Source organism: Scyliorhinus torazame, chromosome 15, assembly GCF_047496885.1.
Source record: "Scyliorhinus torazame isolate Kashiwa2021f chromosome 15, sScyTor2.1, whole genome shotgun sequence".
In the NCBI taxonomy this organism is placed as follows: Eukaryota; Metazoa; Chordata; class Chondrichthyes; order Carcharhiniformes; family Scyliorhinidae; genus Scyliorhinus; species Scyliorhinus torazame.
Window position 1 is genome coordinate 5,947,011 of NC_092721.1, and position 27,729 is coordinate 5,974,739.

The 27,729-nt window shown below is 58.7% G+C and overlaps 1 protein-coding gene across 1 annotated transcript in view; it reads right to left on the bottom strand.

The window, feature by feature from the left end:
* LOC140391488 (uncharacterized) overlaps nucleotides 1–27,729 on the bottom strand; it is a 333,618-nt gene that overhangs the window by 114,630 nt on the left and 191,259 nt on the right. The window contains exons 13-18 of the mRNA XM_072476010.1: nucleotides 25,163–25,249; nucleotides 22,835–22,888; nucleotides 22,648–22,710; nucleotides 22,513–22,557; nucleotides 20,551–20,604; nucleotides 16,739–16,802 (exon numbers count right to left, since the gene is read on the bottom strand). Of these exons, the coding sequence (XP_072332111.1) occupies nucleotides 16,739–16,802; nucleotides 20,551–20,604; nucleotides 22,513–22,557; nucleotides 22,648–22,710; nucleotides 22,835–22,888; nucleotides 25,163–25,249 (367 nt within the window). The remainder of the gene's footprint in view (nucleotides 1–16,738; nucleotides 16,803–20,550; nucleotides 20,605–22,512; nucleotides 22,558–22,647; nucleotides 22,711–22,834; nucleotides 22,889–25,162; nucleotides 25,250–27,729) is intronic.

The window sequence follows — 27,729 nt, forward strand, 5'->3', positions numbered from 1 at the left end:
ACGGACTGTCCCCACACTGTCCCCACACTGCTCCCGCACTGTCCCCACACTGCCCCCACACTGCCCCCGCACTGTCCCTGCACTGTCCCAACACTGTCCCCGCACTGTTCCCACACTGCCCCCGCACTGTCCCCACACTGTCCCCACACTGTCCCCACACTGTCCCCACACAGCCCCCGCACTGCCCCCGCACTGTCTCTGCACTGCCCTCGCACTGTCCCCGCACTGTCCCCACACTGTCCCCGCACTGTCTCTGCTCTGTCCCCGCACTGTCCCCACACTGCCGTGCACTGTCCCGACACTGCCACCACACTGCCCCCACACTGTCCCGACACTGCCACCACACTGCCCCCACACTGCCCCCTCACTGTCCCTGCGCTGTCCCCGCACTGTCCCCACACTGCCCGCGCACTGTCCCCACACTGCCCCCACACTGCCCCCGCACTGTCCCCGCACTGTCCCTACACTGTCCCCGCATGCACTGTCCCCACACTGCCCCCGCACTGTCCCCGCACTGTCCCTGCACTGTCTCCACACTGCCCCCGCACTGTCCCCGCACTTCCTTGGAACTATGATGTTGTTGCCATTACAGAGACCTGGTTGAGGGAAGGGCAGGATTGGCAGCTAAACGTTCCAGGATTTAGATGTTTCAGGCGGGATAGAGGGGGATGTAAAAGGGGAGGCGGAGTTGCGCTACTTGTTCAGGAGAGTATCACAGCTATACAGCGAGAGGACACCTCAGAGGGCAGTGAGGCTATATGGGTAGAGATCAGGAATAAGAAGGGTGCAGTCACAATGTTGGGGGTATACTACAGGCCTCCCAACAGCCAGCGGGAGATAGAGGAGCAGATAGGTAGACAGATTTTGGAAAAGAGTAAAAACAACAGGGTTGTGGTGATGGGAGACTTCAACTTCCCCAATATTGACTGGGACTCACTTAGTGCCAGGGGCTTAGACGGGGCAGAGTTTGTAAGGAGCATCCAGGAGGGCTTCTTAAAACAATATGTAAACAGTCCAACTAGGGAAGGGGCGGTACTGGACCTGGTATTGGGGAATGAGCCCGGCCAGGTGGTAGATGTTTCAGTAGGGGAGCATTTCGGTAACAGTGACCACAATTCAGTAAGTTTTAAAGTACTGGTGGACAAGGATAAGAGTGGTCCGAGGATGAATGTGCTAAACTGGGGGAAGGCTAATTATAACAATATTAGGCGGGAACTGAAGAACATAGATTGGGGGCGGATGTTTGAGGGCAAATCAACATCTGACATGTGGGAGGCTTTCAAGTGTCAGTTGAAAGGAATACAGGACAGGCATGTTCCTGTGAGGAAGAAAGATAAATACGGCAATTTTCGGGAACCTTGGATGACGAGTGATATTGTAGGCCTCGTCAAAAAGAAAAAGGAGGCATTTGTCAGGGCTAAAAGGCTGGGAACAGACGAAGCCTGTGTGGCATATAAGGAAAGTAGGAAGGAACTTAAGCAAGGAGTCAGGAGGGCTAGAAGGGGTCATGAAAAGTCATTGGCAAATAGGGTTAAGGAAAATCCCAAGGCTTTTTACACTTACATAAAAAGCAAGAGGGTAGCCAGGGAAAGGGTTGGCCCACTGAAGGATAGGCAAGGGAATCTATGTGTGGAGCCAGAGGAAATGGGCGAGGTACTAAATGAATACTTTGCATCAGTATTCACCAAAGAGAAGGAATTGGTAGATGTTGAGTCTGGAGAAGGGGGTGTAGATAGCCTGGGTCACATTGTGATCCAAAAAGACGAGGTGTTGGGTGTCTTAAAAAATATTAAGGTAGATAAGTCCCCAGGGCCGGATGGGATCTACCCCAGAATACTGAAGGAGGCTGGAGAGGAAATTGCTGAGGCCTTGACAGAAATCTTTGGATCCTCGCTGTCTTCAGGGGATGTCCCGGAGGACTGGAGAATAGCCAATGTTGTTACTCTGTTTAAGAAGGGTGGCAGGGATAATCCCGGGAACTACAGGCCGGTGAGCCTTACTTCAGTGGTAGGGAAATTACTGGAGAGAATTCTTCGAGACAGGATCTACTCCCATTTGGAAGCAAATGGACGTATTAGTGAGAGGCAGCACGGTTTTGTGAAGGGGAGGTCGTGTCTCACTAACTTAATAGAGTTTTTCGAGGAGGTCACTAAGATGATTGATGCAGGTAGGGCAGTAGATGTTGTCTATATGGACTTCAGTAAGGCCTTTGACAAGGTCCCTCATGGTAGACTAGTACAAAAGGTGAAGTCACACGGGATCAGGGGTGAACTGGCAAGGTGGATACAGAACTGGCTAGGCCATAGAAGGCAGAGGGTAGCAATGGAGGGATGCTTTTCTAATTGGAGGGCTGTGACCAGTGGTGTTCCACAGGGATCAGTGCTGGGACCTTTGCTCTTTGTAGTATATATAAATGATTTGGAGGAAAATGTAACTGGTCTGATTAGTAAGTTTGCAGACGACACAAAGGTTGGTGGAATTGCGGATAGCGATGAGGACTGTCTGAGGATACAGCAGGATTTAGATTGTCTGGAGACTTGGGCGGAGAGATGGCAGATGGAGTTTAACCTGGACAAATGTGAGGTAATGCATTTTGGAAGGGCTAATGCAGGTAGGGAATATACAGTGAATGGTAGAACCCTCAAGAGTATTGAAAGTCAAAGAGATCTAGGAGTACAGGTCCACAGATCACTGAAAGGGGCTACACAGGTGGAGAAGGTAGTCAAGAAGGCATACGGCATGCTTGCCTTCATTGGCCGGGGCATTGAGTATAAGAATTGGCAAGTCATGTTGCAGCTGTATAGAACCTTAGTTAGGCCACACTTGGAGTATAGTGTTCAATTCTGGTCGCCACACTACCAGAAGGATGTGGAGGCTTTAGAGAGGGTGCAGAAGAGATTTACCAGAATGTTGCCTGGTATGGAGGGCATAAGCTATGAGGAGCGATTGAATAAACTCGGTTTGTTCTCACTGGAACGAAGGAGGTTGAGGGGCGACCTGATAGAGGTATACAAAATTATGAGGGGCATAGACAGAGTGGATAGTCAGAGGCTTTTCCCCAGGGTAGAGGGGTCAATTACTAGGGGGCATAGGTTTAAGGTGAGAGGGGCAAAGATTAGAGTAGATGTACGAGGCAAGTTTTTTACGCAGAGGGTAGTGGGTGCCTGGAACTCACTACCGGAGGAGGTAGTGGAGGCAGGGACGATAGGGACATTTAAGGGGCATCTTGACAAATATATGAATAGGATGGGAATAGAAGGATACGGACCCAGGAAGTGTAGAAGATTGTAGTTTAGTCGGGCAGTATGGTCGGCACGGGCTTGGAGGGCCGAAGGGCCTGTTCCTGTGCTGTACATTTCTTTGTTCTTTGTTTGTTCTTTGTTCCTCCGCATTGCCCCCGCACTGTCCCGGCACTGCCCCAGCACTGTCCCCGCACTGCCCCGGCACTGTCCCCGCACTCTCCCCGCACTGCCCCCGCACTGTCCCCACACTGTCCCCACACTTCCCCACACTGCCCCCACACTGCCCCCACACTGCCCCCACACTGTCCCCTCACTGCCCCCGCACTGCCCCCACACTGTCCCCTCACTGCCCCCGCACTGTCCCCGCACTGTGCCCGCACTGACACACACTGCCCCCGCACTGTCCCCGCACTGTCCCCACACTGTCCCCACACTGCCCCCACACTGCCCCCGCACTGTCCCCTCACTGCCCCCGCACTGTCCCCGCACTGTCCCGCACTGTCCCCGCACTGTCTCTGCAGTGCCCCCGCACTGTCCCCACACTGTCCTTGCACTGCCCCCGCACTGCCCCCACACTGTCCCCGCACTGTCCCCGCACTGTCCCCGCACTGTCCCCACACTGTCCTCGCACTGCCCCCGCACTGTCCCCACACTGTCCCCGCACTGTCCCCGCACTGTCCCCGCACTGTCCCCACACTGTCCCCACACTGCCCCCGCACGATCCCCACACTGTCCACGGACTGTCCCCACACTGTCCCCACACTGCTCCCGCACTGTCCCCACACTGCCCCCACACTGCCCCCGCACTGCCCCCGCACTGTCCCTGCACTGTCCCCGCACTGTCCCCACACTGTCCCCGCACTGTCCCTGCACTGTCCCCACACTGTCCCCGCACTGTTCCCACACTGCCCCCGCACTGTCCCCACACTGTCCCCACACAGCCCCCGCACTGCCCCCGCACTGTCTCTGCACTGCCCTCGCACTGCCCCCGCACTGTCCCCGCACTGTCCCCGCACTGCCCCCGCACTGTCTCTGCACTGCCCCCCCACTGTCCCCACACTGCCCCCACACTGCCCCCACACTGCCTCCGCACTGTCCCCACACTGTCCCCACACTGCCCCCGCACTGCCCCCACACTGTCCCCACACTGTCCCCGCACTGCCCCCGCACTGTCCCCACACAGCCCTCACACTATCCCCGCACTGTCCTCGCACTGTCCCCGCACTGCCCCCGCACTGTCCCCACACTGTCTCCACACAGCCCCCGCACTGTCCCAACACTGTCCACTGTCCCCACACTGTCACCGCACTGTCCCCACACTGTCCCCGCACTGTCCCCGCACTGTCCCCGCACTGACACACACTGTCCCCGCACTGTCCCCACACTGTCCCCGCACTGTTCCCACACTGCCCCCGCACTGTCCCCACACTGTCCCCACACTGTCCCCACACAGCCCCCGCACTGTCCCCGCACTGCCCCCGCACTGTCTCTGCACTGCCCTCGCACTGTCCCCGCACTGTCCCCGCACTGTCCCCGCACTGCCCCCGCACTGCCCCCGCACTGTCCCCACACTGTCCCCGCACTGTCCCCACACTGTCCCCGCACTGTCCCCGCACCGCCCCCGCACTGTCTCTGCACTGCCCCTGCACTGTCCCCACACTGCCCCCACACTGTCGCCACACTGCCCCCACACTGTCTCTGCACTGCCCCCGCACTGTCCCCACACAGCCCCCGCACTGCCCCCACACTGTCCCCACACTGTCCCCGCACTGCCCCCGCACTGTCCCCACACAGCCCCCACACTATCCCCGCACTATCCCCACACTGTCCCCACACTGTCCCCACACTGTCTCCACACAGCCCCCGCACTGTCCCCACACTGTCCACTGTCCCCACACTGTCACCGCACTGTCCCCACACTACCCCCGCACTGTCCCCACACAGCCCCCACACTGTCCCCACACTGTCCTCGCACTGTCCCCACACTGTCCCCGCACTGTCCTCGCACTGTCCCTGCATTGTCCCCGCACTGTCCTCGCACTGTCCCCGCACTGTCCCCACACAGCCCCCACACTGTCCCCACACTATCCCCACACTGTCCCCGCACTGTCCCCGCACTGTCCCCGCACTGCCCCCGCACTGTCCCCGCGCTGTCCTCATGCTCTCTCCACACTGTCCCCACACTGTCTCCACACAGCCCCCGCACTGTCCCAACACTGTCCACTGTCCCCACACTGTCACCGCACTGTCCCCACACTGTCCCCGCACTGTCCCCGCACTGACACACACTGTCCCCGCACTGTCCCCACACTGTCCCCGCACTGTTCCCACACTGCCCCCGCACTGTCCCCACACTGTCCCCACACAGCCCCCGCACTGTCCCCGCACTGCCCCCGCACTGTCTCTGCACTGCCCTCGCACTGTCCCCGCACTGTCCCCGCACTGCCCCCGCACTGCCCCCGCACTGTCCCCACACTGTCCCCGCACTGTCCCCACACTGTCCCCGCACTGTCCCCGCACCGCCCCCGCACTGTCTCTGCACTGCCCCTGCACTGTCCCCACACTGCCCCCACACGGTCCCCACACTGCCCCCACACTGTCTCTGCACTGCCCCCGCACTGTCCCCACACAGCCCCCGCACTGCCCCCACACTGTCCCCACACTGTCCCCGCACTGCCCCCGCACTGTCCCCACACAGCCCCCACACTATCCCCGCACTATCCCCACACTGTCCCCACACTGTCCCCACACTGTCTCCACACAGCCCCCGCACTGTCCCCACACTGTCCACTGTCCCCACACTGTCACCGCACTGTCCCCACACTACCCCCGCACTGTCCCCACACAGCCCCCACACTGTCCCCACACTGTCCTCGCACTGTCCCCGCACTGTCCTCGCACTGTCCCTGCATTGTCCCCGCACTGTCCTCGCACTGTCCCCGCACTGTCCCCACACAGCCCCCACACTGTCCCCACACTGTCCCCACACTGTCCTCGCACTGTCCCCGCACTGTCCTCGCACTGTCCCTGCATTGTCCCCGCACTGTCCTCGCACTGTCCCCGCACTGTCCCCACACTGCCCCCGCACTGTCCCCACACTGTCCCCACACTGTCCCCACACTGTCCCCACACTGTCCCCGCACTGCCCCCGCACTGTCCCCACACTGTCCCCGCACTGTCCCCGCACTGTCCCCGCACTGCCCCCGCACTGTCCCCACACTGCCCCCGCACTGTCCCCACACTGTCCCCACACTGTCCCCACACTGTCCCCACACTGTCCCCGCACTGTCCCCGCACTGCCCCCGCACTGTCCCCGCACTGTCCCCGCACTGCCCCCGCACTGTCCCCGCACTGCCCCCGCACTGTCCCCACACTGTCCCCACACTGTCCCCACACTGTCCCCGCACTGTCCCCGCACTGCCCCCGCACTGTCCCCACACTGCCCCCGCACTGTCCCCACACTGTCCCCACACTGTCCCCGCACTGTCCCCACACTGTCCCCACACTGCCCCCGCACTGTCCCCGCGCTGTCCTCATGCTCTCTCCACACTGTCCCCGCACTGTCCCCGCACTGTCCCCACACTGTCCTCGCACTATCCCCACACTGTCCCCGCACTGTCCCCGCACTGTCCCCGCACTGCCCCCGCACTGTCCCCGCACTGCCCCCGCACTGTCCCCACACTGTCCCCGCACTGTCCCCGCACTGTCCCCGCACTGTCCCCGCACTGTCCCCACACTGTCTCCGCACTGCCCCCGCACTGTCCCCACACTGTCCCCGCACTGCCCCCGCACTGTCCCCGCACTGTCCTCACGCTGTCTCCGCACTGCCCTCGCACTGTCCCCACACTGTCCCCGCACTGTCCCCACACTGTCCCTGCACTGCCCCACACTGCCCCCGCACTGTCCCCACACTGTCCCCGCACTGCCCCCGCACTGTCCCCACACAGCCCCCACACTGTCCCCACACTATCCCCACACTGTCCCCGCACTGTCCCCGCACTGTCCCCGCACTGCCCCCGCACTGTCCCCACACTGTCCCCACACTGTCCCCACACTGCCCCCACACTGCCTCCGCACTGTCCCCACACTGTCCCCACACTGCCCCCGCACTGCCCCCACACTGTCCCCACACTGTCCCCGCACTGCCCCCGCACTGTCCCCACACAGCCCCCACACTATCCCCGCACTGTCCTCGCACTGTCCCCGCACTGCCCCCGCACTGTCCCCACACTGTCTCCACACAGCCCCCGCACTGTCCCAACACTGTCCACTGTCCCCACACTGTCACCGCACTGTCCCCACACTGTCCCCGCACTGTCCCCGCACTGTCCCCGCACTGACACACACTGTCCCCGCACTGTCCCCACACTGTCCCCGCACTGTTCCCACACTGCCCCCGCACTGTCCCCACACTGTCCCCACACTGTCCCCACACAGCCCCCGCACTGTCCCCGCACTGCCCCCGCACTGTCTCTGCACTGCCCTCGCACTGTCCCCGCACTGTCCCCGCACTGCCCCCGCACTGCCCCCGCACTGTCCCCACACTGTCCCCGCACTGTCCCCACACTGTCCCCGCACTGTCCCCGCACTGTCCCCACACTGTCTCCGCACTGCCCCCGCACTGTCCCCACACTGTCCCCGCACTGCCCCCGCACTGTCCCCGCACTGTCCTCACGCTGTCTCCGCACTGCCCTCGCACTGTCCCCACACTGTCCCCGCACTGTCCCCACACTGTCCCTGCACTGCCCCACACTGCCCCCGCACTGTCCCCACACTGTCCCCGCACTGCCCCCGCACTGTCCCCACACAGCCCCCACACTGTCCCCACACTATCCCCACACTGTCCCCGCACTGTCCCCGCACTGTCCCCGCACTGCCCCCGCACTGTCCCCACACTGTCCCCACACTGTCCCCACACTGCCCCCACACTGCCTCCGCACTGTCCCCACACTGTCCCCACACTGCCCCCGCACTGCCCCCACACTGTCCCCACACTGTCCCCGCACTGCCCCCGCACTGTCCCCACACAGCCCCCACACTATCCCCGCACTGTCCTCGCACTGTCCCCGCACTGCCCCCGCACTGTCCCCACACTGTCTCCACACAGCCCCCGCACTGTCCCAACACTGTCCACTGTCCCCACACTGTCACCGCACTGTCCCCACACTGTCCCCGCACTGTCCCCGCACTGTCCCCGCACTGACACACACTGTCCCCGCACTGTCCCCACACTGTCCCCGCACTGTTCCCACACTGCCCCCGCACTGTCCCCACACTGTCCCCACACTGTCCCCACACAGCCCCCGCACTGTCCCCGCACTGCCCCCGCACTGTCTCTGCACTGCCCTCGCACTGTCCCCGCACTGTCCCCGCACTGCCCCCGCACTGCCCCCGCACTGTCCCCACACTGTCCCCGCACTGTCCCCACACTGTCCCCGCACTGTCCCCGCACCGCCCCCGCACTGTCTCTGCACTGCCCCTGCACTGTCCCCACACTGCCCCCACACTGTCGCCACACTGCCCCCACACTGTCTCTGCACTGCCCCCGCACTGTCCCCACACAGCCCCCGCACTGCCCCCACACTGTCCCCGCACTGCCCCCGCACTGTCCCCACACAGCCCCCACACTATCCCCGCACTATCCCCACACTGTCCCCACACTGTCCCCACACTGTCTCCACACAGCCCCCGCACTGTCCCCACACTGTCCACTGTCCCCACACTGTCACCGCACTGTCCCCACACTACCCCCGCACTGTCCCCACACAGCCCCCACACTGTCCCCACACTGTCCTCGCACTGTCCCCACACTGTCCCCGCACTGTCCTCGCACTGTCCCTGCATTGTCCCCGCACTGTCCTCGCACTGTCCCCGCACTGTCCCCACACAGCCCCCACACTGTCCCCACACTATCCCCACACTGTCCCCGCACTGTCCCCGCACTGCCCCCGCACTGTCCCCGCGCTGTCCTCATGCTCTCTCCACACTGTCCCCACACTGTCTCCACACAGCCCCCGCACTGTCCCAACACTGTCCACTGTCCCCACACTGTCACCGCACTGTCCCCACACTGTCCCCGCACTGTCCCCGCACTGACACACACTGTCCCCGCACTGTCCCCACACTGTCCCCGCACTGTTCCCACACTGCCCCCGCACTGTCCCCACACTGTCCCCACACTGTCCCCACACAGCCCCCGCACTGTCCCCGCACTGCCCCCGCACTGTCTCTGCACTGCCCTCGCACTGTCCCCGCACTGTCCCCGCACTGTCCCCGCACTGCCCCCGCACTGCCCCCGCACTGTCCCCACACTGTCCCCGCACTGTCCCCACACTGTCCCCGCACTGTCACCGCACCGCCCCCGCACTGTCTCTGCACTGCCCCTGCACTGTCCCCACACTGCCCCCACACTGTCCCCACACTGCTCCCACACTGTCTCTGCACTGCCCCCGCACTGTCCCCACACAGCCCCCGCACTGCCCCCACACTGTCCCCACACTGTCCCCGCACTGCCCCCGCACTGTCCCCACACAGCCCCCACACTATCCCCGCACTATCCCCACACTGTCCCCACACTGTCCCCACACTGTCTCCACACAGCCCCCGCACTGTCCCCACACTGTCCACTGTCCCCACACTGTCACCGCACTGTCCCCACACTACCCCCGCACTGTCCCCACACAGCCCCCACACTGTCCTCGCACTGTCCCCGCACTGTCCTCGCACTGTCCCTGCATTGTCCCCGCACTGTCCTCGCACTGTCCCCGCACTGTCCCCACACAGCCCCCACACTGTCCCCACACTGTCCCCGCACTGTCCTCGCACTGTCCCCGCACTGTCCTCGCACTGTCCCTGCATTGTCCCCGCACTGTCCTCGCACTGTCCCCGCACTGTCCCCACACTGCCCCCGCACTGTCCCCACACTGTCCCCACACTGTCCCCACACTGTCCCCACACTGTCCCCGCACTGCCCCCGCACTGTCCCCACACTGTCCCCGCACTGTCCCCGCACTGTCCCCGCACTGCCCCCGCACTGTCCCCACACTGCCCCCGCACTGTCCCCACACTGTCCCCACACTGTCCCCACACTGTCCCCACACTGTCCCCGCACTGCCCCCGCACTGTCCCCGCACTGTCCCCGCACTGCCCCCGCACTGTCCCCACACTGCCCCCGCACTGTCCCCACACTGTCCCCACACTGTCCCCACACTGTCCCCACACTGTCCCCGCACTGCCCCCGCACTGTCCCCACACTGCCCCCGCACTGTCCCCACACTGTCCCCACACTGTCCCCGCACTGTCCCCACACTGTCCCCACACTGCCCCCGCACTGTCCCCGCGCTGTCCTCATGCTCTCTCCACACTGTCCCCGCACTGTCCCCGCACTGTCCCCACACTGTCCTCGCACTATCCCCACACTGTCCCCGCACTGTCCCCGCACTGTCCCCGCACTGCCCCCGCACTGTCCCCGCACTGCCCCCGCACTGTCCCCACACTGTCCCCGCACTGTCCCCGCACTGTCCCCGCACTGTCCCCGCACTGTCCCCACACTGTCTCCGCACTGCCCCCGCACTGTCCCCACACTGTCCCCGCACTGCCCCCGCACTGTCCCCGCACTGTCCTCACGCTGTCTCCGCACTGCCCTCGCACTGTCCCCACACTGTCCCCGCACTGTCCCCACACTGTCCCTGCACTGCCCCACACTGCCCCCGCACTGTCCCCACACTGTCCCCGCACTGCCCCCGCACTGTCCCCACACAGCCCCCACACTGTCCCCACACTATCCCCACACTGTCCCCGCACTGTCCCCGCACTGTCCCCGCACTGCCCCCGCACTGTCCCCACACTGTCCCCACACTGTCCCCGCACTGTCCCCGCGCTGTCCTCATGCTGTCTCCACACAGTCTCCGCACTGCCCCCGCACTGTCCCCACGCTGTCTCCGCACTGCCCTCGCACTGTCCCCACACTGTCCCCGCACTGCCCCCACACTGCCCCCGCAATGTCCCCGCACTGCCCCCGCACTGTCCCCACACTGCCCCACACTGCCCCCGCACTGTCCCCACACTGCCCCACACTGCCCCCGCACTGCCCCCGCACTGTCCCCGCACTGCCCCCGCACTGTCCCCACACTGTCCCCGCACTGTCCCTGCACTGTCCCCGCACTGCCCCCGCACTGTCCCCACACTGCCCCACACTGCCCCCGCACTGCCCCCGCACTGTCCCCGCACTGCCCCCGCACTGCCCCCGCACTGTCCCCGCACTGTCCCCACACTGCCCCCGCACTGCCCCCGCACTGCCCCGCACTGTCCCCGCACTGTCCCCACACTGCCCCCGCACTGCCCCCGCACTGTCCCCGCACTGTCCCCACACTGTCCCCACACTGTCCCCACACTGCCCCCGCACTGCCCCCGCACTGTCCCCGTACTGTCCCCACACTGTCCCCACACTGTCCCCACACTGCCCCCGCACTGCCCTCGCACTGTCGCCACACTGTCCCCACACTGCCCCCGCACTGTCCCCACACTGTCCCCACACTGTCCCCACACTGCCCCCGCACTGCCCCCGCACTGTCCCCACACTGTCCCCACACTGTCCCCACACTGTCCCCACACTGCCCCCGCACTGCCCCCACACTGTCCCCACACTGCCCCCGCACTGCCCTCGCACTGTCGCCACACTGTCCCCACACTGCCCCCGCACTGTCCCCACACTGTCCCCACACTGTCCCCACACTGCCCCCGCACTGTCCCCGCACTGCCCCCGCACTGTCCCCGCACTGTCCCCACACTGTCTTGTTGTCTTCCAGGGTCATAAAGGAAATCAATGGGATGCTCAGATCATTTATATGGAAGAAAAAGAAGCTTTCCTTGAAATTGGCTGAACTGTAACTCCCGGGCTCCAAGTGGGTTAGGTTTATAAGAGATTGGGTCAGAGAGGGCCCCTCCTTTAATTAGCTCAACATTGAATCAGGCCAGTCTGTATTCTCCTCACAGGCCCTGTGGTTTTACAGGGATTGCAAGGCTGGATCTGTTCAGTATGAGAATCCTATAATTATCAACACTCTTAAGCTTGGAGGATAGTCCATCAGCTGAAGGGTAGACCAAAATGAACTTCCGCTCTCTCGCCCATTCAGGGAAACTCAGATTTCCCACCAGGCCTTATTGACCATGGATTCAATATCTGGAGAGACAGAGATATTTGTAGGCGGGTGGACATGTTCAACAGTGTTTCATTCGGCCCATCGGGTCTGCACCGACCCACTTAAGCCCTCACTTCCACCCTATCCCCATCACCAATAACCCCTCCTCACCATTTTGGACACTAAGGGCAATTCATCATGGCCAATCCACCTAAACTGCACATCTTTGGACTGTGGGAGGAAACCGGAGCACCCGGAGGAAACCCACGCAGACACGGGGAGTACGTGCAGACTCCGCACAGACAGTGACCCAAGCCGGGAATCGAACCTGGGACCCTGACGCTGTGAAGCAACAGTGCTAACCACTGTGCTACCGTGCTGCCCAATTCTTTGAATCATCTTTGAACATCTATGCCAACAATTTGGAATTCCGTATTATTATTCTGTGAATGATAGAACAATGTCGAAGGTCTTGGCCAATGTATAAGTCAAGTGATTGATTTGCTCAGTTTTTGCTGCCCAACAAAACTGATTTCCCCCCCCCCCCCCAACAAAACTGATTTCACCCCCCCCCGCCCAACAAAACTGATTCCCCCCGCCAACAAAACTGATTTCACCCTCCCCCCGCCCAACAAAACTGATTCCCCCCCCCGCCCAACAAAACTGATTTCACCCCCCCCCCCAACAAAACAGATTCCCCCCCCCCGCCCAACAAAACTGATTTCACCCCCCCCAACAAAACTGATTTCACCCCCCCACGCCCAACAAAACTGATTCCCCCCCCTCCCCCCGCCCAACAAAACTGATTTCACCCCCCCTCCCCCCCCCCCGCCCAACAAAACTGATTTCACCCCCCCCTCCCCCCCCCCACCCAACAAAACTGATCCCCCCCCCGCCCAACAAAACTGATCCCCCCCCCGCCCAACAAAACTGATCCCCCCCCCGGCCAACAAAACTGATTTCACCCCCCCCCCCCGCCCAACGAAACTGATTTCACCCCCCCTCCCCCCCCTGCCCAACAAAACTGATTTCACCCCCCTCCCCCCCGCCCAACAAAACTGATTTCACCCCCCCTCCCCCCCTGCCCAACAAAACTGATTCCCCCCCCCCGCCCAACAAAACTGATTTCACCCCCCTCCCCCCCCGCCCAACGAAACGGATTTCACCCCCCCTCCCCCCCACCCAACAAAACTGATTTCAACCCCCCCTCCCCCCCTGCCCAACAAAACTGATCCCCCCCCGCCCAACAAAACTGATTTCACCCACCCTCCCCCCCGCCCAACAAAACTGATTTCAGCCCCCCTCCCCCCCGCCCAACAAAACTGAGTCCCCCCCCCGCCCAACGAAACGGATTTCACCCCCCTCCCCCCCGCCCAACAAAACTGATTTCACCCCCCCTCCCCCCTGCCCAACAAAACTGATCCCCCCCCGCCCAACAAAACTGATTTCACCCACCCTCCCCCCCGCCCAACAAAACTGATTTCAGCCCCCCTCACCCCGCCCAACAAAACTGATTCCCACCCCCCCCGCCCAACAAAACTGATTTCACCCCCCCCTCCCCCCCGCCCAACAAAACTGATTCCCCCCCCCCGCCCAACAAAACTGATTTCACCCTCCCCTCCCCCCCCACCCAACAAAACTGATTTCACCCGCCCTCCCCCCGCCCAGCAAAACTGATTCCCCCCCCCGCCCAACAAAACTGATTTCACCCCCCCTCCCCCCCGCCCAACAAAACTGATTTCACCCCCCCTCCCCCCCCACCCAACAAAACTGATTTCACCCCCCTCCCCCCCACCCAACAAAACTGATTTCACCCCCCCTCCCCCCCTGCCCAACAAAACTGATCCCCCCCGGCCAACAAAACTGATTCCCCCCCCGCCCAACAAAACTGATTTCACCCCCCCTCCCCCCCGCCCAACAAAACTGATTCCCCCCCGCCCAACAAAACTGATTTCACCCCCCACCGCCCAACAAAACTGATTTCACCCCCCCCCCGCCCAACAAAACTGATTCCCCCCCCCGCCCAACAAAACTGATTTCACCCCCCCCGCCCAACAAAACTGATTCCCCCCCCCCGCCCAACAAAACTGATTTCACCCCCCCTCCCCCCCCCGCCCAACAAAACTGATTCCCCCCCCCTGCCCAACAAAACTGATTCCCCCCCACCCAACAAAACGGATTTCACCCCCCCTCCCTCCCCCCGCCCAACAAAACTGATTTCACCCCCCCTCCCCCACCCAACAAAACTGATTTCACCCCCCCTCCCTCCCCCCGCCCAACAAAACTGATTTCACCCCCCCTCCCCCCCACCCAACAAAACTGATTTCACCCCCCCTCCCCCCCGCCCAACAAAACTGATTCCCCCCCCCCCCCGCCCAACAAAACTGATTCCCCCCCCCCGCCCAACAAAACTGATTTCACCCCCCCTCCCCCCCCGCCCAACAAAACTGATCCCCCCCCCCCGGCCCAACAAAACTGATTCCCCCCCCCCGCCCAACAAAACTGATTTCACCCCCCCTCCGCGCCCACCCAACAAAACTGATTTCACCCCCCCTCCCCCCCTGCCCAACAAAACTGATCCCCCCCCCCCGGCCAACAAAACTGATTCCCCCCCCCGCCCAACAAAACTGATTTCACCCCCCCTCCCCCCCACCCAACAAAACTGATTTCACTCCCCCCCTGCCCAACAAAACTGATTCCCCCCCCCGCCCAACAAAACTGATCCCCCCCCCGGCCAACAAAACTGATTCCCCCCCCGCCCAACAAAACTGATTTCACCCCCCCTCCCCCCCACCCAACAAAACTGATTTCACTCCCCCCCTGCCCAACAAAACTGATTCCCCCCCCCGCCCAACAAAACTGATTTACCCCCCCCTCCCCCCGCCCAACAAAACTGATTCCCCCCCCTCCCCCCCGCCCAACAAAACTGATTTCACCCCCCCTCCCCCCGCCCAACAAAACTGATCCCCCCCGCCCAACAAAACTGATTTCACCCCCCCCTCCCCCCCGCCCAACAAAACTGATTCCCCCCCCCAACAAAACTGATTTCACCCCCCCACGCCCAACAAAACTGATTCCCCCCCCCAACAAAACTGATTTCACCCCCCCCCTCCCCCCCGCCCAACAAAACTGATTTCACCCCCCCCTCCCCCCCTGCCCAACAAAACTGATTACCCCCCCCCGCCCAACAAAACTGATTCCCCCCCCCCCGCCCAACAAAACTGATTTCACCCCCCTCCCCCCCCGCCCAACAAAACTGATCCCCCCCCCCCCGGCCCAACAAAACTGATTCCCCCCCCCCCCGCCCAACAAAACTGATTTCACCCCCCCTCCGCGCCCACCCAACAAAACTGATTTCACCCCCCCTCCCCCCCTGCCCAACAAAACTGATCCCCCCCGGCCAACAAAACTGATTCCCCCCCCCGCCCAACAAAACTGATTTCACCCCCCCTCCCCCCCACCCAACAAAACTGATTTCACTCCCCCCCTGCCCAACAAAACTGATTCCCCCCCGCCCAACAAAACTGATTTAACCCCCCCTCCCCCCCGCCCAACAAAACTGATTCCCCCCCCCTCCCCCCCCGCCCAACAAAACTGATTTCACCCCCCCTCCCCCCCCGCCCAACAAAACTGATCCCCCCCGCCCAACAAAACTGATTTCACCCCCCCCTCCCCCCCGCCCAACAAAACTGATTCCCCCCCCCAACAAAACTGATTTCACCCCCCCATGCCCAACAAAACTGACCCCCCCCCCAACAAAACTGATTTCACCCCCCCTCCCCCCCGCCCAACAAAACTGATTTCACCCCCCCCCCCTGCCCAACAAAACTGATTACCCCCCGCCCGACAAAACTGATTTCACCCCCCCCTCCCCCCCTGCCCAACAAAACTGATTTCATCCCCCCCTCCCCCCCTGCCCAACAAAACTGATTCTCCCCCCCGCCCAACAAAACTGATTTCACCCCCCCTCCCCCCCCCCGCCCAACAAAACTGATTCCCCCCCCCGCCCAACAAAACTGATCCCCCCCCCCCCACCCAACAAAACTGATTTCACCCCCCCCTCCCCCCCCCCCACCCAACAAAACTGATTCCCCCCCCCTCCCCCCCGGCCAACAAAACTGATTCCCCCCCCCACCCAACAAAACTGATTTCACCCCCCCTCTCCCCCCGCCCAACAAAACTGATTTCACCCCCCCCTCCCCCCCGCCCAACAAAACTGATTTCCACCCCCCCCCTGCCCAACAAAACTGATTTCACCCCCCCTCCCCCCCCGCCCAACAAAACTGATTTCACCCCCCCCTCACCAACCCCGATATATTTTTTAGCTCCTTTCTTTACCTGAGAAAGTGATCTTACCTTTGGGGATTAAGCCAGTGAAAGTGATGGACTGGCCGGAGGAGCCCTGGTCACCACGGTCACCCTGTGGATGGAGGGAGATTGTTAGACTTTCACATTTCACTCCGCCTTTCTGAGCACTGACACCATACCAGGACTGGCCATGTGGAGCGAATCATTCTCTGCACTCTCAGGTGGCTGGGCAGTGTCAGAGTGGATCGTGCTCTCGTTGTAAAACACAAACTGCCTTCGTTCTGTTGGAACCAGTGGAATGAGAAATGTCGGATTCCGTTAGTCGGCACTGGCAGGTGAAGGAGAGAGAGTTAAATCCCAGCCCACCGCCACACGAAAATATAGGATAAGGACTGGAACCGAAGGCAGGAAATGGGGGGACCAGGTCGAACCTGGGACGGTCAAGCTGCCTGTGTGACAATCGCGATTCTCAAAAGTTCAGGCAATAAAGAAACGCAGGATCGGCGCAGGCTGGGAGGGCCGAAGGGCCTGTCCCTGTGCTGTACGTTTCTTTGTTCTTTGTTCTTTGAAATGAAAATATAAAATTCTGATCAATCAGGGATTAAGTGGAACAAATAACCAAGGGCAGAGTTTAATTGGTGCTAATTTCAGATGGAGTTTACAAAGGGTGAAATGTTGACGGGATGCGCTTTGCAGCCGCTTCTGTTAAAGTAAAATAACATTTAAAAAGGAAAACGAGAGCCAGTCCGGGATTCGTAATAATCACAAATCATTAACCAGCTCAGTCTCTGCGGGTCGATGTTGCTCTTTCCGATTCTCGCCGCTCAGAGAGAATTGTGGGATATGAACGTGAGACAAGGGGATTGGCATTGGGGGCAGCAGTTTGTGTTGTGACTATTTTGCGGGATTGGACTGGGTGGAAAGTTTTCCAATCTGGCGGGGAGGGAGGGGGCCATCTGTTCTCGGTCAAACATTTAAATTATGGCACTTCCGGTGGCAACTATGTTGTGAACAGTCGCACATTCAGCAGCTGCTGCCGCTCTTGGTGGTTTTTTGACGGCTTTTAAGCTGGATTTTCGTGGAAATGTTTTCTAACATAAGTGGATAAAAGTGAGAGGAGGAAAAGGCGACCCCTATCCTGTGGAATTACGCTCGAGAAATAATCGCAAAAGAAGGAATGAATAGCTGGTTGGAGGTGAGGATCTGAGCTTGGTGGCTGCAATGACAGAGACGTGAGGTCCGACCCCGCCGGCCCAATGGCCATGGACCAGTTGGTTACATACCTGGATGAGCAGTTCGCCCGGCACCGTAAGGAGTGTGCGAGGACCTGACCAAGGTGGTAGCCTCGATTAAGGAGGCTGTCGACCGGGTGGAGGCGACAGTCAACACCCAGGGACAGTCCATCCAAAAGCTACAGGAGCAGGCGACGGAGCAAGAGGAGCAGTCCACGGGGATGGCACTGCAAATTGGCATTTTGCAGGATCGGCAAAAGCGGCTGCTGGAAAAGGTGGAAGGCCTGGAGAATCGTTCCCGCAGGCAGAACATTCGGATCGTCGATCTGCCAGGGGGAAAGGAAGGATCGGATGCCGGTGCGAATGTTGTGAAGATGTTCGAGAGAATGATGGGGCAGCGGCGCTCGACAGGCCGTTGGAGGTGGACCGGGCTCACAGGGCAGTTATGCGCAAACCCCAGGGTCGTGAGCCCCCGAGGGTGATGGTGGTGTGGCTGCATCGATTCCTGGACAGGGAACACATCATGAGATGGGCAAGGGAGACGCAACGGTTCGTATGGGAAGAAGCCGAGATCTGGGTTTACCAAGACTTGGGAGCAGAACTTGCTGAGAGGAGGGCGGGTTTTAATAAAGTTAAAGCGGGCCTGTATGCGAAGGGAATAAAATTTGGACTGCTCTACCCGGCCCGTCTTTGGGTAACCTACGAAGAACGGGAACTGTATTTTGGCTCGCCGGAAGAAATGGCGGGCTTCATGAAAGACAACAAACTGGGGGACCCATAAGGACTTAATAAAAATAGAAAACTGGTCGGTAGCGATTTACATCAATAAGTTCTGTGGTGCACTGTAACTGGAGTTGCGATGACCGGGAAGAGAAGGGGGTGTATGTACTAAGGTACAGTTTCTTCCTTTTTGTTTGTGTTTGTAAAAAAAAAAGGGAAAAAAGGGAAAATAATAATAAAGGGAAAAAAAATGATGGGGGGAGAAGAGTTTTCAAATTAAGACGGTGTCGGAGGGAAAGACGTCTGTTTGAGTTTTTACATATATAATTGTTTCTGTCTCTCCATTTACCCTGTTTGTTTACACTTCTATTGTCTTGGGCTCTGTTTGAAGGTGATGGGATTGATAAGATGCTGTAAAGGGGGAGGGGTGGGCCGTTGGGTTTGGGCCTTGCTGGAGGGTGTGTTTGTTTTTTGCACTCGGTGCTATTGTTCCGAAAACTTATGTTAAGTGTTGGGGGGTAAAGATCCAGCACCCGGTAGTCTTTTAGGCATCAGGGGTGGAGCTGCTAGGCTAGTCGGTAAGGCTGACTCACGGAAGCGAAGTGGGGGGTGAGCTGAAAAGTGATGAGGTGGGGGAGGAGGGGGTAGGGATGGGGGGGCGGTACTGCTGACGATTTGGCGACTTCCAGGAGGCTGCAGATGGAGACTAGATGGCGGTTGCCACCGATGGGCGGATCTGGGTAGGTGCGGGCCATGGGCTCGGGGTTGGCCTAGGAAAGGACATGGCTGATCGACAGGGGAGGGGGGACAGGGGAGGGGGGCAAGAGCACCCCCCCCCACCCCAACCAGACTGGGAATGTTTGTGGCCTGAATGGTCCGGTTAAGAGAGCTCGTGTGTTCGTACACCTGAGACAGTTAAAAGCGGACGTGGCTCTGTTACAGGAGACACACTTGAAGCTGGGAGACCAAATTAGATGAAAGAAGGGATGAGTTGGGCAAGTGTTTAACTCAGGATTGGACTTTAAAACAAGGAGGGTGGCCATCCTGATTAACAAAAGGGTGACATTCGAGGTGGGGAGGATAGAGGCAGACCTGGGAGGCAGATTTATTATGGTTAGTGGGAAGCTAGAGGGAATGGCAGTGGTGCTGGTGAATATGTATGCCCCAAACTGGGATGATGTTGCGTTTATCAGGAAGGTGCTGGGAAAGATCCCAGACCTTGACTCGCACAGGCTGATCATGGGGGTGACTTTAATACGGTCCTGGACCTGAGGCTGGACCGGTCGAGTTCCAGGTTGAGAAAAGTGTCAGCAATGGTGAAAGAGCTGCGAAGGTTCATGGAGCGCATGGGAGGTGCTGATCCGTGGAGATTTTAAATGATTCAATAAAATATTTTCTAAACAAAAAACGTTTAAATCATACTGCTGCCCTCTAGGGGCACAAACAGTTTGAGGTCCTTTCGCTGATCTGCCTCAGTGCTGTACACCCCTCCTGGTGGGGCTGTTGAGGTTTCAGAGAGACCAGCCCTCTGACTGGACTGGCAGAACCAACATCGCCCTGGCACCAATTAAGGGGCCAGTGCGTCTCCTGCCAAGTGTGGGTTCAGGACCCCCATTTGGTCTCGATGCTGGGGTCTCAAAGCCAGGGCAAAGTTCATTGCAAGAGAGTGCATTAAAAAACTGACATTGACATAGTGCCTTTCACACCCTCCCTTTGACGGCAATGACTTGGTCACTGTCACAATACAGGAAAATGTGCCTTCAATCTGTGCACAGCAGGAACCCACAATGCAGGTAATCTGATTGGCTGATGTTGGTTGAGGGAAGAAACTTGATCCAGGACAAGTTTGAAATAAACAATGATCCCAATTCCAGTTAGTGATCAGCAATGGACAGTCATGCAAATTACCTTCAGTCCTGGTCGGCCACTCGTCCCGGGGAGACCCCGGATACCGGGGAGACCCTGAAAATGGAAAAAAACAGTCCCGTGACACACGGATGAGGTTTATGGAAGAGGCTGATTTACATCCAATTTAAAATAGAATTGGCTTGTTTGCCGATTATCCTCCAACCTTGGGGAGTTTCCCTCTTTGGGCTGAGTGTAACCTCAGTCCTAGAAACCGGCCTGGAATCCCGATCCACATGTTGTGGACAGGGAGCGAGGGGAGGCCTTCCTGATCCAGGTGTTTCTGGTTGGTTGGCAGAATGGCAATGGAGGTGGGCACACTGAGAGGGCACAGCCACGTTATCCGCCACAAAGGACACTCGTGCAGTGGGTGAAACTATCATAGACTCATAGAATTTACAGAGCAGAACTAGGCCATTCGGCCCATCGAGTCTGCACCGACCCTGGGAAAGAGCACCCGACTTAAGCCCACACCTCCACCCTATCCACGGGCGAGGCCGTTAAATCACGCCCGACTTCTTACAAAAGGTTAGACCGTGCAGAATTCAGGAGCAGACTGGACTCTAGGATTCACAAGACCATTCAGTCCATCAAGCCTGTTCAGCCTTTCAATACTATCGTGGCTGATCCTCCTATTCAACTCCACTTTCTGCCTGCTCCCCATGTCCCTCAAACCCTCTACAGACCAAATCCTGACTGTCCCAGTCTTAAATATATTCACTGATCGAACATCCACAGCTCGCTGAGGTCGAGAAATCCAAAGATTCACAACCCTTTGAATGAAGAAACTGTTTCATTTGCTGAGATGGGTTGAAGAGGAATTTCTCCCCCAGCCTGGCGTGGGTCACGATCAGCTTCATCGTCAGTCTGCAGTGTTCACACGGGTTTGGTTGGGGTTGGGCAGTGTTTACGTCACAATTGTGTGGGACAGACTGAAAGACCAGGGCGTCTATCATTGTTTATACGTTTGAAACATGTGACAGGAATAAAATCCTCACACGAACCAAGTCACGATCTGCGGGCAAAATTCTCCGGAAACGTCGCGATGTCCGCCGACTGGCGCCCAAAACGGCGCCAATCAGACGGGCATCGCGCCGCCCCAAAGGTGCGGAATGCTCCGTATCTTTGGGGGCCGAGCCCCAACATTGAGGGGCTAGGCCGACGCCGGAGAAATTTCCGCCCCGCCAGCTGGCGGAAAAAGCCTTTGGTGCCCCGCCAGCTGGCGCGGAAATGACATCCCCGGGCGGCGCATGCGCGGGAGCGTCAGCGGCCGCTGACAGTTTCCCACGCATGCGCAGTGGAGGGAGTCTCTTCCTCCTCAGCCATGGTGGAGATCGTGGCGGAGGCGGAAGGGAAAGAGTGCCCCCACAGCACAGGCCCGCCCGCGGATCGGTGGGCCCCGATCGCGGGCCAGGCCACCGTGGGGGCACCCCCCGGGGTCAGATCGCCCCGCGCCCCCCCCAGGACCCCGGAGCCTGCCCACGCCGCCTTGTCCCGCCGGTAAGGTAGGTGGTTCAATTTACGCCGGCGGGACAGGCAATTTATCGGCGGGACTTCGGCCCATCCGGGCCGGAGAATCGAGCGGGGGGGCCCGCCAACCAGCGCAGCGCGATTCCCGCCCCCGTCGAATCTCCGGTGCCAGAGACTTCGGCAACCGGCGGCGGCGGGATTCACGCCAGCCCCCGGCGATTCTCCGACCCGGTGGGGGATCGGAGAATGTCGCCCTGCATTCTGAACTATGTTTTTAAAGAGTGTTTTCTTTTCTCGATAATATTTTGCTTGTAATCTTTTCTGATTGTGTGCGTCAATCTATTGGTGTGGGGAAGTCGCCGACTTAAGCCCACAGTTAAAGGGTCTTCCAGCCCAATCTGCACCAAGGCACAAAGGCAGGAGTCATGAGGAGGACGAGGTAGGAAGTGAACACCTCGTGCACAATGGGGTTTCGATGCAGATTTTTATACTCACTTTGCCTCCTTCAGAACCTGGAGGTCCATCTAAACCACTCGAACCCTAGAATTAGAAAGAGGTCATTTTAAGGCTACGAACATAGTTAAGAAGCGTAGAATTTTGGAAGTCCTCCTGTACAGTGTAAAACCATACCCGAGGTCCTGGAAGCCCCATGATTCCTTCTTCTCCTCTCTCTCCCATTGGACCTGGAGCTGCCTAAACAAAACAATCATTCCAAATAGAATTATTCCCGGGCATTCGTCCCCTGCAAATTTGAAAAGCAGGGCGAGTACTGAAAGTGTTCCGAATCGGGATCCCCACAATCCTGACTGAAACTCACCGGTTCTCCAGGGTGCCCGATTTCTCCCTCCTGGCCTTGATCCCCCTTTTCACCCTGAGTAAAGAATGAAAGGAAGTGACAGCGATTCACACGAAACAGACACCAATAAACATCGAGCCGTCACCATGTACCCATCAGCTGGGTTATCAACAAGGCATTCCAGAACAAGGAGTGAGGGAACAGTGGAGACCCGATGCGGAGGGTTAATGTTTGGGATATAATTGGACTGAATATTCAGATACAGTCCAGATCCCATTTTAACATCGCCCATTCTGGCCTTATTTGCAATTTTTCATTGTAAATTCTGATGTCAACATTATAACGAATTTTGCCCAATGTCAGAGGGAGCAGGTGATATAATGGATTTGTCACTGGACTAATTATCCAGAGACCCAGAGTAACCCTGGGACCCTCCAACCCCACCAGAGCAGACGGTGAAATTTAATTTCAATAAAAAATAAGAATCAATTAAACCATAATTGTGAAAACCTATCTGGCTCACCGACAGTGCGGCACCCCCTCAGTACTGACCCTCTGACAGTGTGGCACTCCCTCAGTACTGACCCTCTGACAGTGCGGCACTCCCTCAGTACTGACCCTCTGACAGTGCGGCACTCCCTCAGTACTGACCCTCTGACAGTGCGGCACTCCCTCAGTACTGACCCTCTGACAGTGCGGCACTCCCTCAGTACTGACCCTCTGACAGTGCAGCACTCCCTCAGTTCTGACCCTCTGACAGTGCAGCACTCCCTCAGTACTGACCCTCTGACAGTGCGGCACTCCCTCAGTACTGACCCTCTGACAGTGCAGCACTCCCTCAGTACGGACCCTCTGACAGTGCAGCACTCCCTCAGTACTGACCCTCTGACAGTGCGGCACTCCCTCAGTACTGACCCTCTGACAGTGCGGCACTCCCTCAGTACTGACCCTCTGACAGTGCGGCACTCCCTCAGTACTGACCCTCTGACAGTGCAGCACTCCCTCAGTACTGACCCTCTGACAGTGCAGCACTCCCTCAGTACTGACCCTCTGACAGTGCGGCACTCCCTCAGTACTGACCCTCTGACAGTGCGGCACTCCCTCAGTACTGACCCTCTGACAGTGCAGCACTCCCTCAGTACTGACAATCTGACAGTGTAGCACTCCCTCAGTACTGACTCTCTGACAGTGCGGCACTCCCTCAGAACTGACCCTCTGACAGTGTGGCACTCCCTCAGTACTGACCCTCTGACAGTGCAGCACTCCCTCAATACTGACCCTCTGACAGTGCGGCACTCCCTCAGTACTGACCCTCTGACAGTGTGGCACTCCCTCAGTACTGACCCTCTGACAGTGCAGCACTCCCTCAGTACTGACCCTCTGACAGTGCGGCACTCCCTCAGTACTGACTCTCTGACAGTGCGGCACTCCCTCAGTACTGACCCTCTGACAGTGCGGCACTCCCTCAGTACTGACCCTCTGACAGTGCGGCACTCCCTCAGTACTGACCCTCTGACAGTGCAGCACTCCCTCAGTACTGACCCTCTGACAGTGCGGCACTCCCTCAGTACTGACCCTCTGACAGTGCGGCGCTCCCTCAGTACTGATCCACTGACAGTGCGGCTCTCCCTCAGTACTGACCCTCTGACAGTGCGGCACCCTCAGTACTGACCCTCTGACAGTGCGGCACTCCCTCAGTACTGACCCTCTGACAGTGCAGCACTCCCTCAGTACTGACCCTCTGACAGTGCGGCACTCCCTCAGTACTGAGCCTCTGACAGTGCAGCACTCCCTCAGTACTGACCCTCCGACAGTGCGGCACTCCCTCAGTACTGACCCTCTGACGGTGCGGCGTTCCCTCAGTACTGACCCTCTGACAGTGCGGCGCTCCCTCAGTACTGACCCTCTGACAGTGCGGCACTCCCTCAGTACTGACCCTCTGACAGTGCGGCACTCCCTCAGTACTGACCCTCTGACAGTGCGGCACTCCCTCAGTACTGACCCTCTGACAGTGCAGCACTCCCTCAGTACTGTGTCTTGTTCTTGAACGGCAGCTAATATTTTGTCAAGTGAGTCATTCACACCCGGTTTAGGGCAGCACGGTGGCTCAGTGGGTTAGCACTGCTGCCTCACGGCGCCGAGGTCCCAGGTTTGATCCCGGCTCTGGGTCACTGTCCGTGTGGAGTTTGCACATTCTCCCCGTGTCTGCGTGGGTTTCGGCCCCACAACCCAAAGATGTGCAGGGTAGGTGGATTGGCCGCGCTAAATTGGCCCTTAATCGGAAAAAGTTGATTGGGTACTCTAAATTTATTTTAAAAAAGAAAAAATTCACACACGGTTCTGTTTTACCTTTTCTCCTCTCTTGTCGCCTGGTACGAAAGGTCCCCTGGCCTCCCCGAAATGCCCTCCCGCTGGACCCGGCTCACCAGGTTCTCCCTGAGAAGCAACAATTCAAACAGTTAAGAAGAGGACAGCGAATTGGGCTTGAGTGTGTCAGCATTGAGGAGCATTAGCTTCACTGGGTAGGAGACAAACGGCTGGATCATCCAACTTCGCTCCCGGTGCCAGACACGAGAACGTCAGCCCCTTCATCACTTTGTTATGTTAATATCTTCACCTTCCAACCAAGGTGTTGGTGAGATAGACGATGGGTGGTGGCAAGCAACATCCACTCATTGCTCTGCCCAATCATCTGACAGACATGACCTAGAAACGCAGAGCAAGAGGGAGGCCATTGGCCCCTCGAGGCTGTTCCTCTATTTGATTAGGTCGTGCGCGAATTGATTCTAGTCCGAACTCTCCTTTCCCGGCTCTCTCCCACCTCGCAACCAACTCCCCTGTTGATCAAAACTCAGCTTTGAATACGTTCAATAACCCCCAACCTCCAGTCCGCCCTGAGGAAGACGATTCCACAGACTAACCCTCTGGGAGGAGAATTTCCTCCTCAACTCTGTCTGAAATGGGTGACCTCTTATTAGAGTCTCCAACAAGAGGAAACATACTTTCAGTATGCACCCTATCCAAACCCCTCAGAACTTTATATGTTTCAATAAGGCTTCCTCTCATTGCTCTACTCTTCATTCCAGCTCCCGGTCGCGAGAAACTCCTCTCAACCGTTTCTAATGGATTTTAAAAAAATAAAATATTTTATTAAGGTATTTGAAAATGTTTATTACAGTAACATAAACAATGACATCAACATGGTAAAATAAACATTTCCCCCCCAGCCCAATCTTCACACACCCCAACCATACAACAACAACCCCCCCCCGGAATACTGCATCTGCCGACATTTTAATTTTCCCCGAGAAAGTCGACGAACGGCCGCCACCTCCGGGTGAACCCGCCCATTGACCCTCTTAAGGCGAACTTTATCTTCTGGAGACTGAGAAACCCAGCCATGTCACTAACCCAGGTCTCTACACTCGGGGGGTTTGAGTCCCTCCACAGTAACAAGATCCGTCTCCGGGCTACCAGGGAGGCAAAGGCCAGGACATCAGCCTCTTTTGCCCCCTGAACTCCCGGCTCTTCCGATACTCCAAAGATCGCTACCTTCGGACACGGCACCACCGTGTTTTTAGCATCGTGGACATTGCCTTCGCAAACCCCTGCCAAAACCCCGAGCATTACTTCCCCCATCCCCTCCAACGGGTCCAAAATGTACAAGAGCAGGTCACCTGGGTAAGGCGAGACCCGGTGCTCCACCCTCGCCCCGAACCAGCCCTTTCCAGTTCCTAGAGGCTCTTAACGCCATGGTCAATGGGTCTATGGCCAGAGCAAACAGTAACGGGGAGAGGGGGCACCCTTGCCTCGTCCCTCGGTTTAAAATACCCCAACTCAGCCGGTTTGTACGCACAGTCGCTACTGGTGCCTGATAGAGCAACCGCACCCAGTCAATGAAGCCCTCACCAAACCCAAACCTTCCCAGCGCCTCCCACAGGTAATTCCACTCCACCCGATCAAAAGCCTTCTCCGCATCCATCGCTACCACCACCTCCACCTCCTCTCCTTCTGAGGGCATCATAATAACATTTAGAAGTCTTCAAACCATTGGCCTTGAGTTGCCTGCCCTTAACAAATCCCGTTTGGTTTCCCCTATCACCTCCAGGACACAGTCCTCTATCCTTGTGGCCAGTATCTTAGCCAGAAGTTTGGCGTCCACATTCAGTAGAGAAATTGGCCTGTATGACCCGCATTGCTCCGGATCCTTCTCCCGTTTCAGGATCAATGAAATCGAGGCCTGCGACATTGTTGGGGGGAGGACTCCCTTCTCTCTTGCTTCATTAAATGTCCTCACCAGCAGTGGGCTCAATATCTCTGAAAACTTCTTATAGAATTCCACTGGATAGCCGTCAGGCCCCGGGGCCTTGCCCGACTGCATGCCCTCCAGCCCCTTGATTATTTCCTCAATCCCAATGGGGCTCCCAGCCCCTCCACCAGGTCCTCCTCCACCCTCGGGAACCTCAACTGATCCAGAAATTGCCTCATCCCCTCCACCCCAGCCGGGGGTTCCGACTCATGTAATTTACTATAAAAGTCCTTAAACACCTCGTTCACCCCCGCTGGGTCCAGGACAGTATTACCGTCTCTACTCTTTACTTTACCTATCTCCCTCGCCGCCTCTCTTTTCCTGAGCTGGTGCGGCAACATTCTGCTCGCCTTTTCTCCGGACTCATAGATCGCCCCCCTTGCCTTCCTCAACTGTTCCACTGCTTTCCCTGTGGTCAACAGCCCAAACTCCGCCTCTAACCTCCGCCACTCCTTCAGTAGTCCCGCATCCGGGGCCTCCGAGTATCTCCGATCCACCTGGAGTATCTCCTCCACTAATCTATCCCTCTCAGCCCGTTCCGCCTTTTCTCTGTGGGCCCGTATCGAGATTAATTCCCCTCTGACCACTGCCTTTAAAGCTTCCCAGA